The sequence below is a fragment of the Heloderma suspectum genome, chromosome 1 (genome assembly GCF_057233095.1).
Source record: "Heloderma suspectum isolate Gila_16-S chromosome 1, 16-S_ref, whole genome shotgun sequence".
Lineage (NCBI taxonomy): Eukaryota > Metazoa > Chordata > Lepidosauria > Squamata > Helodermatidae > Heloderma > Heloderma suspectum.
In genome coordinates, this window is record NC_139458.1 from 413,859,795 (window position 1) to 413,873,181 (window position 13,387).

At 45.2% G+C, this 13,387-nt stretch overlaps 1 protein-coding gene across 5 annotated transcripts in view; it reads right to left on the reverse strand.

Annotated features, from left to right (window-relative positions):
* LOC146360172 (cullin-9-like) overlaps positions 1-13,387 on the reverse strand; it is a 97,689-nt gene that overhangs the window by 66,696 nt on the left and 17,606 nt on the right. For all 5 annotated transcript variants that reach the window (XM_084829029.1, XM_084829028.1, XM_084829027.1 and 2 more), the window contains exons 3-4: positions 8,301-8,455; positions 7,420-7,953 (exon numbers count right to left, since the gene is read on the reverse strand). In XM_084829029.1, coding sequence (XP_084685155.1) covers positions 7,420-7,953; positions 8,301-8,455 — 689 coding nt within the window. The remainder of the gene's footprint in view (positions 1-7,419; positions 7,954-8,300; positions 8,456-13,387) is intronic.

Genomic DNA, 13,387 nt, shown 5'->3' on the forward strand with positions numbered 1-13,387 from the left:
AGGTAGGAATCATGTGGAAGAGGTCAACGTTTCATCCATGAAATTGGTCGTAGCCCCCGAGTCCACTAAAGCTAGGGACTCCACCCCACCCCACCGGGAGGAGCGGAGGTGAATATGCAATAGGAGATGGGAGGGTGGGGGGGTTGCGGAAGGCACCCACTAGGTGGGGAAATGCCCCCCACACTGGAGACCCCCAACAGGCTTTGGGGGCAGCCTAGTCAGGCCTGGGGACGAGGAGGAGGAGGAGGAGGAAGGAGAGGGGGAGGCAGTGGGGCTGCAGGTCTAGCACAGCAGGTTTTGGCAAAATGTCCCAGCTTTCCACACCGAATGCATCGGTGCTCCACGCGCCGCCGCTCTATTTCCTCCAGCAGCAGCGGGGTTCGGGTAGCTCCCAGCTGCATCGGGGTCTCCTCCGCCCCCACTGCAGGGGCGGGGGGGTGGGGCAGGAAACGTGGTGGAATGTGAGGAGGGAAATCTCGGCCCCCGGAGCCCTGCCGGGTCTGCCAGCGCCCCTCCAGCCGACTATCTATCTAGAGGCAGGTCTGGATGAGGTCCTCCAAAGTAGGCGTGCTAGGCGTGCATGCCAACTCATCCAAGATCTCGTCATTCAAACTATCCAAAAACTAAGCCACCAGCGCAGCATCATTCCACTGTAAATCCTGCATGAGCATGTGGAAAGTTGTCACGTAGCTGGAAACTGAGTCCTTGCCCTGCCTGAGGCGGTGAATCTCCCAAGACGCCGTCTGCATGCGCAGGGGGTCACCGAAAAATCTGGCCATCACTGTCATGAAACCTTGATAGTCCCCGAGCAGGGGGTCATTAGCAAGAAGTAGTCCCAAAGCCCATTTAGCTGCCACGCCTGAAAGTAGGTTAATGATGAAGCCCACACGAACCTGTTCTGTCAGGAAATCCTCAGGTCGTAGGTGCATGTATAGCTCCGATTGGGCCCGGAAAATCTGAAAAAGTCTTTTCTCACCAGAAAACTTCTCTGGCAGAGCCACCGGGCACTTGTGGCGGGGGGGAATCAGAGGTGGCGGGGGTTGAACCGCAGCTTGCAGATACTGTACGGCAGTCGTCAGTTGAGCCACTTGATCCTGAAGAGCCTGGTTCTCTTGCACGAGAGCTTGCACCGCTGGATCCATTGCAGTCTCCAGAGGCAGTAGGAGCAGAAAGGAAAAAAAAAAAGGAACGGGGACCAAGCTGTCAGGAGCGCCCTAGCTGCCTCTTACAGCCTACTCCAATAGACAACTCAAGACACAGACGAAAAGGATTCTTTGCAAGGCTTTATTCCTTTTACAACTTGATGACTCTTTGAGATGCTAATCACCCGCAACTAAGCAAGGAATAGCACTGGGGAACGATAGCAGAGTAGCCTATGCTCCAGGTTAGGCAGTTGGTCCCCGTTTGAAGGAGAACCACGGGAAGACCCTGAACTTATGGGCTAGGGAGAGATCCTCCCTCTTTCCCTTGGGTCCTTGGGTCGCGACTGTTGCTTGCGCGCCAAACGAGCGCTACGCCTCCTTTCCGCACCCTCCACCTGTCATTGCTCCCTGCGTCTGCGTCGAGCGTCCAGCAAGCCCCTCTCCAGCACTCTCTCACTGCCAGGGTCACAATCTATCCCAGGAATGCTGGCAAGAGGAATCTCTGCCAGCTGCTGTGCTTGTGAGAGATGAGCGGGCTCCTCTCTCACAGACTGCTGTTCCTCCTCAGAATCAGAACTGCTCTGGGGTTCTATCGGCTCCGTTTCCACCCTGACAGTATTAACTTATTTCTGTAGTAAAATGACAATCAAGAATATAATTTAACAAACATTATGCAAACAATTCAGACCCCTGCTATAGCCTCGCCTCTCAAATACACTACTCTGCACACAGAATGCAGCTCTATTTTCCATGTAAACAGCCTTATAATCCACATTGTTCAAAATATCACCTTCAAAACCACCTTGTGAAATAGGATAGCATTGTTCCAATGTTATGTATGGCAGACTGGGATTTAGATACGGGATGTAGAAAATTCCCACAGTTGTGCTAAAATTTCTCCAGAAGTCTCTCTTTCTATCTACTGCACCATGCTGGATCTTAGTCTAGATAAAAAACTCTATTTGACTTCTTTATAGAAGCATGGGTAAAACTCAACTCTAAATCCTACCCACTGCTCTTGTTTCCCACTGCCATCTTAAGACTCTCTTAAATTAAGGATGGTGGGACCAATTTCAGTTCTCCCTTGAGAACCTCAATATTTAGGATGCGTCTAATTAAATTTTAATTTCCACATAAAACCTTAAGTAGTTGTTCAAGCTAAAATTATTGTTACACAGTTTTCTGGCCTTGATAAAGCCCATATTGTGATACAAAATGCTACTGAAAATTTTTTCCTGGCTTATTACTCCAGCCCACATCCCTCATCCCTCTATAATGTAAACACATTTTAACTGTCTAGAAAGTCATTACAAAATATTCTTTCTATCCATTCACTTGCCTTTTTTTCAAGTAAGATCCTTCACACTTTCACCTATATTGTGCCAGGTGTGAAAAAGCTATTCCATGGTCCTTTTCCAACTCCTTTAATAATAAAATTTAAGAAGGGTTAAGGCGGCTGACTGGTATATTTAACTCACTAGTTATCGGGCTGACCAACAGTGTCTCTTAATGTTCCCCTTTGCACCCAACTTTTGGAAAGTTTATCAATGTTTGTTTCTGCAGTATATAGTTAATTATTGAAGCCTCACTAGACAGGGTTGAAGAACATGATGTTCAGATCTCTTCATCAGACAATTTCATGGTTGCTGAGGCTCATAAGCATGACTGTAATACCTAACTATTTAGCAAGATTGATCTTTTTCTTTTTGTAAAAAATATGTGATCACAGGACTGGAAATATCCCTAGTGCCTAATCTCCTAGAAATGTGATATTCATACGAGGATGCTGAAATTATGACACAGCCCTGTGCTGCGCAGATACCTAAATCTGACAGGGTCAAGCACACTGACTATGGTTTGAAGAATGTGAATTATTCCAACACTGCATGGCCTGGATGGAGAGTGCCTTCAGCCATACACAAGAGAATTCCAGAAAAACGTCTATTTCTGCTTCATTGACTACGCTAAAGCCTTTGATTGTGTGGAACACAACAAACTGTGGCAAATTCTTAAAGTGATGGGAGTACCAGACCACCTTACCTGTCACATGAGAAACCTGTACGAGGGTCAAGAAGCAACAGTAAGAACCAGACACGGAACAACCGATTGGTTCCAAATTGCGAAAGGAATACGACAAGGCTGCATATTGTCACCCTGCTTATTTAATTTATATGCAGAGTACATCATGAGAAATGCCGGGTTGGATGAATCACAGGTCGGAATTAAGATTGCTGGGAGAATTATCAATAACCTCCGATATGCAGACGATACCACCCTAATGGCAGAAAGCGAAGAGGATCTCAAGAGCCTCTTGTTGAGGGTGAAAGAGGAGAGTGCAAAAGCTGGTTTGAAACTCAACATTAAAAAAACAAAGATCATGGCATCTGGCCCCATCACTTCCTGGCATATAGAAGGGGAAGAAATGGAAGCAGTGACAGATTTTACTTTCTTGGGCTCCAAGATCACCGCAGACAGTGACTGTAGCCATGAAATTAAAAGACGCTTGCTCCTGGGGAGGAAAGCTATGACAAACCTAGACAGCATAGTAAGAAGCAGAGACATCACCTTGCCGACAAAGGTCCGTCTAATCAAAGCTATGGTTTTCCCAGTAGTAATGTATGGCTGTGAGAGCTGGACTATAAGGAAGGCTGAGCACCGAAGAATTGATGCTTTCGAACTGTGGTGCTGGAGAAGACTCTTACGAGTCCCCTGGACTGCAAGGAGGTCAAATCAGTCCATACTAAAGGAAATCAACCCTGAGTGCTCATTGGAAGGACAGATACTGAAGCTGAAATATTTTGGCCACCTAATGCGAAGAGAAAACTCTCTGGTAAAGACCCTGATGCTGGGAAAGACTGAAGGCAAAAGGAGAAGGGGACGGCAGAGGATGAGATGGCTAGATAGCATCACCGATGCAATGAATATGAACTTGAGCACGCTCCGGGAGAGAGCGCAGGACAGGAAGGCCTGGCGTGCTATGGTCCATGGGGTCACGAAGAGTCGGACACGACTGAACGACTGAACAACAACAAAACCAGAACACAATTAACCTAACTGAGGAAATCATTACTAATGATCATCTGAGGACACGGGGTAAGTTGAATAAATAATAACATGCTATTTAACTCTAACTACAACAATATATAGCCAAGCACAAGAAAAAGTAATTCTGCCATACACACAAACAATAAAAATATCACATGACCTGTACAAATTGGTAAGAAACGTGATACAAAACAAGCATCCAAAGAAATACCAGATGCCAAGTGGAGCAACATACCCCATGTATCATCAGTATAACATTGTGTCCTAGAAGTGATAGTTCATTTTCGGTCAAACACATCTGAAAGATGTGGGCTGAGCTGGAACAGGGAGGACGCACTTCACACATAAAGATATAAAACAAAACCAGCTCTTGTTTGTTGGGAGGGAGTGCAAAAACATTTGTCCATTCAGAGTGAGAGCAAAAAGCACTGCCCTTACTCCAAGTTGGCTGCTAAATACATGAGATCATCACTTTGCCTATGTGATCCCTGACTGCCTGATTTTTTAAAAAAAAACCGCTCTCCTAAGTCTAGATTGAAGAAAGAAGCTGCTCCAAACCAGCAATGAACAGCATGCCAAAAAAATAAGCTGTGTGTGTGTGTGTGTGTGTGTGTAAGTGTAAAGGAAGTTGTTAAAAGTCACACATACATAAACCCCGGGGGGGGGGTGCTGTGGGTAAACGTTTGGGATAACCTTAAACAATACCTAGTGGATCATACAGTTTAACATGGAAAAGAAACAAAGAAATATTGAATGTATAATTTACGTTACAGGCAAAAAGTCCAACCCCTTCTTAAAAAATTTAGATTGAAGAAGTGACCCTTTTAAACTTAAACACTGGTCTTGTCAAACCACACTCTCATAGGCCCGCATGCTCTCTTCACTCCCTGTAACTGCTTTCCTTTCCTTTCTTACATTTCTATACCACCCAATAGTCAAAGCTCTCTGGGTGGTTTACAGAGATTAATAACCTTAAAAATACAATACCGTGCATATTATCAAAAAGTTTACATACAAACATATAAACAGACAGCACACACACATGTAAACAATTTCAGCCATCAACAGTAAGAAATCCAGGGCCTGAATTAACCTTATCATACAATGCCAAATGCCTGAGAGCAGAAGAAAGTCTTAACCTGGTGCCAAAAAAATAACAGTGTTGGCACCAGGCACGCCTCGTTGGGGAAATTGTTCCATAATCGGGGGGAGGGGGGCACCACTTCTCCCTTGTTGTCACCTCTTGAGCCTCCCTCAGAGAAGGCACCTGGAGGAAGGCCTTTGATAAGCATAGCATACAGGTAGGCTCATGCCAGAAGAGCCTACCTGTGTACCACTCTGCCAGGTACTGAGGTCATGAACTGTGTAAGGCTTTATAGGTCAAAACCAACACCTTGAATAGGGCTCAAAAACATATAGGCAGCCAGTGCAAGCAGGACAGAATCGGTGTTATATGTTCTCTTGTCCCTTTTGTCAATCTGGCCACCACATTTTGCACAAGCTACAGCTTCTGAATGGTCTTCAAAGACAGCACCACGCAGAGTCCATTGCAGTAATCTAACTGGAGGTTACCAGAGCATAGACAATTCAAGCCAGATTATTCTTGCCCAGATGGAGTGTAGCTGGGCCACCAACCGAAGATGGTAGAAGGCATTCCTAGCCACTTAAGCCACCTGAGGCTCAAGTGACAAAGATAGCTCCAGGAGAAACCCCAAGCTACGAACCCACTCACGGGGAGTGCAACCCCATCTAGAACAGGTTGAGCACCCTCCATCTGGTCAGAAGTGCCACCACAAACAGTATCTTGGCCTTGTCTGGATTGAGCTTCAGTTTATTAGCCCTCATCCAGTCCATTGTCGCACCCAGGCACCGATCTAGAACATCTATAACCTCACCTGATGAAGATGAAAAGGAGAAATAGAGCTGCATGTCATCAGCATGCTGATGACAACACACTCCAAAACTCCAGATGACACCACTCAGCATTTGTATGTAGATGTTAAATAGCATGGGGGGAAAAACAACTCCTGCAGAATCCCATACTGGAGAATCCACAGGGCTGAGCAATATTCCCCAAGCACCACCTTCTGAAGCTGGAGTGAAATTACTGCAATGCAGTACCTCCTACTCCCAACTCAGACAATTATCCCAGAAGGGAACCATGGTTGATGGTTTCAAAAGCCAGCAATCAACAAGGTCACACTCCCCCATCTCTCTCCTGACATTTCTGTGCCAAAACCCTGAACCATGATTGAAATGACTCCAGATAATTGTTCTTGCCCAAGAGCGTCTGGAGCTGGTTGAACCCCCCCACTCAAGGACCTTGCCCAGGAAAGGAACATTTTGCCCCTGGCCTAAAGATTTTCCAGGTCCAGGGAGGGCTTCTTGACCTGTACCAACTGAAAATCAACTTCACCTGATTCACCTGCTGTAACACTGGAGTCTCCATCCAAGCAGATGCAAGAGATTTGATCTTCGAAGTGCCTAGCAAGTGTATTACAGCAGGCCTCAGATGGATCCATGGCATCCTTAAGGCCAGCATGTAATAAGCCCTGGATGACCTTGAAAAGCTCTACTGCGCAACGCAGAGGATTCAATAGACGCAGCAAGGTTGCTTCTTTGCCCCCCTCACTGCCCCTGAATATACATGACCGTAAGGATAAACCAGTGCTTGATTGGATCCTGTAGGAGTTTTTCTCCATCTGCACTCAAGACGTCTCCTATTTTGCCTCATTGCTCTCAGGTCTGGAGTATACCTTGGAGCTGCGTGAGCTTTATCCTTGGTTCCCTTAAAGTATTTTAATTATGGAATTGGGGAGGGGAGTAAATCTGACAGATCGTTTTTTTTAAATGATGTACATTTTCCCTTCATGGCATGATGGCTGCTGGCCAAATATAACCAACAAATTGTAGGACTGGAAATAAAACTCAGTAGTCACATCATTATTGGGTCTGCTGCCTAGTGGGGGGAAATCCTGTAAATGAAGTGCTACCTTAAACACTTCCAGTGATGAAAATTCCATTACTTCCTAGGAAACGTGGTTCATTGATACCCTTACTTCTGACTTTCCTCTGTTCTCCCTACTGCCTCTCACACTGTTCAAGTTTAGAATATCAGTTAACTATTACACCAAAAGGAACAACACCTGAGCCATAGGAGGAACCATCCCTTCACCTTCTACTTCTTCCAATGGCTCTGCTTCACCTGTCCTTCTTTTCCCAAATCACATACCTGTACAGGAGGCATCCCACTATTGTTTTGACAAAATTCACCCTCATCTCCAGCATTGATCTCCTCATAGTCTTCCAACATCCGCACAGCCATCCCTGGCTTCAGATTCTCCTGCACGTATTCTACGTAGCTGCTACGACTGGAGAAATCCGACAAAGTCAAGAAAGCTTGGCCTTGCCTCTTCCTTGGTGAAGGCTTTGGAGCTACCAGAGGCACCTGAACAGCAGTACAAGTGGAGCCCTTGGGCTGGAAGATAGATCGAACAACTCGAGGCTGCGTTTCCCTCAGGGAAAGAAGCTCCCTCTCTTGGCTGCGGTCCCAGCCCATGACCCGCACCAACTCTGAAATGAGATTCGCCATGGCCATGCTGAAATCAAATTCCCGTTGCACCCGGCTCTGTTCCCCAAAGTTTGCACTGGGGGCTGCAGTGTCTTGGCGCTCCCCTCCCAGTTCTGTGGTGCTGTTAAGCTTGTCCATGAGGGAGGTGACACACAGATAGCGCTTCACCAGAGAAAACAGCAACTTCCCTGGAATCTGAAACAGACAGAGCGTATGAGACCAACAGCTAGGAAATTAAGTTGTCCTCTTATTAGCTGTTTAGCTATGCCTTGGATAATTTTGTGTTGTATCTCGATTTCTAATGAGTTTTCTGCCCACTATGAATTCTCTCTTTCAGACATTCTCCAAACCTATCATCACCCACCTCCACTCGAGACAAGTCACGTCAGGCAGTGTTATTCTCCATAATATTGGTCTTTAGGCCACTCCACCCTTATTCCCATCTGTGTCTCAGACATGCCTTCACATCCTTGCATTTTGAACCATCTCTCTTCACAAGAGACCTTTATGCCCATATCAGAGCCACCAAGATCAGCTGATACCTGAGGAAGATGGATCCCCTCAAAGGACATGCAGTGCTCTTCAGAGGATGTCGTCTCTGCAAACAGCTCTAAGAGAGTATAACGACTGTCAAAATCCATATGCTGCTCAATGCCATCCTGCTGGCTCAGCGACAAGAGAACATAAGCTCGGCTTCCTGAAACCAAAACAGACACACTTAGTGCTGTCCCTCATATTCTGCCAGTAAAAGGAGTTTTCACAAAAAATTAGAAGCTTCTCCAGCATTATATACCTATTCCGGATGCTGACACCTTATTTAGCTCCAACACACATATTAAAAACATGTCACAAACTAGAGAGCCCTAGGTATGATTTGTATGAATGTGGTAGATGAACACATTACTCATGGGAGACAAGTCCTATCTTACCAGAATAGACATCTGGCATTTCTAGGCCCCCTTAAATTCACAAAAAGTAAAAACAAGACAGGTTTTAAGACAAGTCTCTCTTCTGGTAATTGAAAATCTCAAAGACGCTACTCTCATGTCTTCAAACATATTTTCATAACCATGAAAGCATAAACTTCCTTTTGCCCACCATAAATTAAAAGTGAGGTGCTTGGTGAAGCCTGCAGGCTACTTGAAGCTGGTGCAGACTTAATAGTCCCAATCTCTTAACCATGGTAAAGAGAGCAGGAGCAGGCCATGAGATTGTATGTTGCCTCCTCTCCCACATGAATTTCCCCAGCCCTTTTCCCACAGACCTTAATCATGATGAAGGTTAATATTTCCATCTTAACCAGGATTTGAATCCAGGGTTTGAAGCTGGTTTGCAAATTCTGGTTAGCACTGGCAACTGTTAAGGTCAGCAGGAAAAGGGTTTGGGAATGTATGCTGGGAAGAGGATGATTCCCGTGCCCACTCCCCAGGAGCGTTATGTCTCTCTGTACCAGTTTCTAGTGAGTGCCCCACCCTAGATCTACTCTTTCAAAGCCTCAAAAACCTAAGTACCAAACAAAGCCATTTATCTCTACAAAACATGACAGTAAAACTTGCACTGAGCCATTTAGAAGCTACTGCACACCAGTTACTCAGTAATGGTTACTAGGGCTGTGCAGGGACCCCCGAATGGCTTTGGAGCCTGACTCGGAGCTTCCAAATTGGCCCCGACCCACCTCGGGCCAATCCGGAGCCGGGCTGACCCACTTCGACCTCCAGATCCAAAGCGAGATCCGAACAGCTGAATCACACCCCACCCCACCCTGCGAGCCCCGCACCCACCCCCTGACCAGCCACATGAGCCCCATGCCTGCCCACGCCCAGCCGCGTGAGCCCCCTGCTCCTTACCTGGATCCATGGGGAGCTCCCACAGCCCTTGCTGCCTTGGAGGGAGTCGTCATCTTATTTTAAAATGGAGACAATTCTTCTTCCGGTAATTAAATGTTGCATTGGGCCATTTACACCTGTATTATTGCATAGATGGCCCCCTTATGGCCGCAATCTATGCAACATTTAATTACAAGAAGAAGAAGAAGAAGAAGAAGAAGAAGGAGTCACCATTTTAAAAGAAAATGGCAACTCCTTCCAAGACAGCAACAGCTGCTCCCCATGGGTCCAAGTAAGGAGCAAGGGGCCAGGCAGCTGTCTGGATCAGGCCGAAGTGGTCCAAGGCACTTCAGATTGATCCAGCCACTTCAGACTGATCCTGACCTGCTCTGGAGCTGTACCAATTTGGTCCAAATCACCCCAATCCGCTTCAGAATTTGAGATTCAGACCGAAGCAGTGCACGGCCTTAATGATTACCAATGCTAATGGTGATCTAGACTTAGAATCATAGAATAGTAGGGTTGGAAGGGGCCTACAAGGCCATCGAGTCCAACCCCCTGCTCAATGCAGGAATCCAAGTCAGAGCATCCGTGACAAATGGCTGTCCAGCCTCATCTTGAAGGCCTCCAGTGTGCTCAGCTTGCTCAACTTTTATTTCCTGATGACTGAAAAAGAAGCCAGAAGATTATTCCTTTTGCCCTCCCCACTCCCCCGAAACCAGCACTTGCTTCACTTGGTAGACTGTAACAAAATGGAGAATTAGTAAAAATGGTGACAGTCCAAGAGTCCAGGATGTGTTAACTGCAAGAGCAAGATGACATTTTGTTACCAGAGAGAGCTCCTCCACACATAACAGGCTCTTCCTAAGAATAAGAAAATTTGTTTTAACATCAAGAAAAGAAAAAAATATTTTGAAGAAAAGCAACAATCTATCTAATGCAGTGCCTGCTTTTATACTGAAAATATTATTGCAAATTCATTTTGTACAGTATGAAATGCAGACAAAATAAAGCACAGCTTCACAAACACTGAAAGTATGCCATGGGAGCATGATATCCCTGCAAAGCCAGAAAGGCCCTTAAGTCACTCTCAGCTATAGCTGGCATAGTTACTTGGTGACTTTTTTGTACAGCATACAGCTTGTCTGGTATAGCAGGGGAACACAGTAAGTATCTACTGTGTGTGTAAAGTGGTGGCAGGATCAGAAGAAACATGGGGAAGGCACTCATCCAGGACTAAAAACTGCCATTCCAGAGATGAAAACCAAAACGCTAATTTTCTAAACAGGAAGGTTGGCAACTGTCAGGTTTTTAGAACAACTTCAAGGTTGCTATGAAGAACCTTGGGTGACACCAAGGTGCAACTATATGCTACCCTTCACTGGACTGGCATAATTAACAGAGAGGCAATGGTTAACAGGAAATAGATGGTCAGAGGGGTGTGGTTAAATACATAATTGGGTTGTGAGAGGCTGAGTACCTGGGAGCAGCAGTAGAGACTGAAGGGGCCTCTGTAGAGTTTAAGGAAGAAGATAAATTGTAGGACTGGGTTTTTGTAGGAACAGGGGACAAGCATTAATCAGTGGTAGGAGCAGGCATTCAGGTTGCAGGATGACATTTGGTTAGCTCAGAACACTAGATTTATTACAGTGTTAAGTAAAGTATGATTTTCATCTAGCTTTCTAGGCAATACAAGTCCAATTCTCTCCTCCTGATAACATAACAATCAAGACAGAGTTGTACCTGAAGTAAGCGTTTGCTTAAATTTGTTAAGTCTTTAAGGTACTACAAGTCTCTGTTTTACACACAGTTATTGTTGCAACTAGTTTCTCAGATAAAATGGGAAGTATAAAATAAAATAGCTGATTAGTAGCAGTACTTCTGTAACAAGAATATGCTGCTCCAAATAATTTACAGAATTCGCTTACGGTGGCTTCAGCATTCTATCAACTGCAATTGTTTAACGTTCCTACTATAAATAGCCTTGCCCATTTCCTAATCTTTGTGTTTAAAAAAGTTTATATTAAGCAGCTATGAAATTCTAGTTCAATGAGTTTTACTGTATGATTAATCTCTATGCAGGAAAAAAACATGTATTCTGTAATACACGAAAAGCAGTGTTAATGTATCTTCCACCACAGAAACACAGGTCGAGCAGCTGATATTTCATCAGTGCAACCATCGTGTCTGAGGTCTGCTTCACATTACTTTTTACAACTCACATTTGATTTCAGTACATAGAAAAAAGAAGTGAGTCTCAGAACAGAGTTCTGCTGTCTGATGACAACTTGGTCATCACTTTCTGTTCCCATGTCTTCCTGCTTTAAAAAAGGGACTATATTTGCAAGTACTAAAGAGCCCCTTGACGTCTAGAGTTGAAAAACACTCTTGTTAAAGCTCTGCCTAAATTTAATTCCCCCTTTTCATTACACAGATACTTATGAAGATGAACTGATGCCAAGCAGCCCACATTTTGATCACAGGGTGCTTTTCAGAAATGTCTGCAGTGACGGGCAGGAAAGGACACCTAGTCCTGGACCTCTGAAGATAATTGGATGGAAATTCCTGTGGATAACTCAGTTGGAATCAGCCCTATTAGAGGAAATTCTTCGTATAATGTTAAACAACCAGCTGAATTGCAAATGGTCACTCTGTAAATCTAAAGGCTTTCCCTAGAACTTAACTCAAATCAAGCACCCAAAAATGGTTCCTGCCAACTGAAGTAGGACAGAGAAGGCTTTACCTAATGAAAACACTAAAATCCAGGTGTCTTCTTCCACCAGTATCTCAATCAGAAGCATGGCTTTGTAATGCTTTACTGGCCAGCTTAAATTGAGTCTTGGAACTAGGAGTCTTAAGAAGGTTTCTATTCACTCTGGGACTCAGGCTATTGAATCCTTTGTTTAACCCAGCTAAAGCATGGCCCAAGTCACTGTCCCCTTTGCTTCCTTGTATGTATCCCTATAATTACCCCTGAGCTCAGACTTTGTGTGATAGCAGGACCCAACTCATACAGACACTGCTCCCAGGGTCTGTCTGGCACACTGCCTGTGCCTCATGATCCATCCTGGCATTATCCCTCATTCTGCAGCCACACTTCCAGGCCCAGAACCTCTATGCTTAGGCTACAGGGCTGCCTCTGCTGCCCAGATACAGCATCACTCTCTGGGAAGCACCCATTGCTCCATTTAGGCAACTTCCATCTGTGTGGTATTGCCCAACTACAGTGGGAGCTCAGCTTCCTGTCTGGGGTGGTCAGAGGGGCTTCCACTCTGAAAGTCCAGCCACAATATTGGGGATGTGGACTTTGCATGTGAGCCTTCATGGCACTTCAGGGAAGCCTCTGTCTCATAATAGTACATAGCAGGACTGTTATGAGTTGTTGGCTTTAAACTCAGTGCTTTAGGTTTCCTGTAGTCAAGCTACAAATTGTGAACACCCAAGAAGTGAAGAGCCCTCCATTTCCCCCCTCCTCTGAAACAGGAAAACTTCCACTCACTTTTCTACTCTTTCTGTCACCAGATATCACTTAGAATCTTTCTGTGCTTCCTTTTGCATAACCCTGTGGCACTGAAGCTCCAACTTTCCCTGTTGTGAAAAGCCCTTCAAGCACCACTCCACTATTACCAGACTGTAATGTGAACAGCTGCTGACTCTCTCCAATGGGCAAGAGAACAACTCTAAAACCTGATAACTAATTTTCAGTACCCTCTTCTGCAGAAGCATGGGTAAGACAGAAGGAAGTGAAAGTGACACAAAGATTCCAAATAACTGTAATTACCAGGATTATTATTCCATGTCAT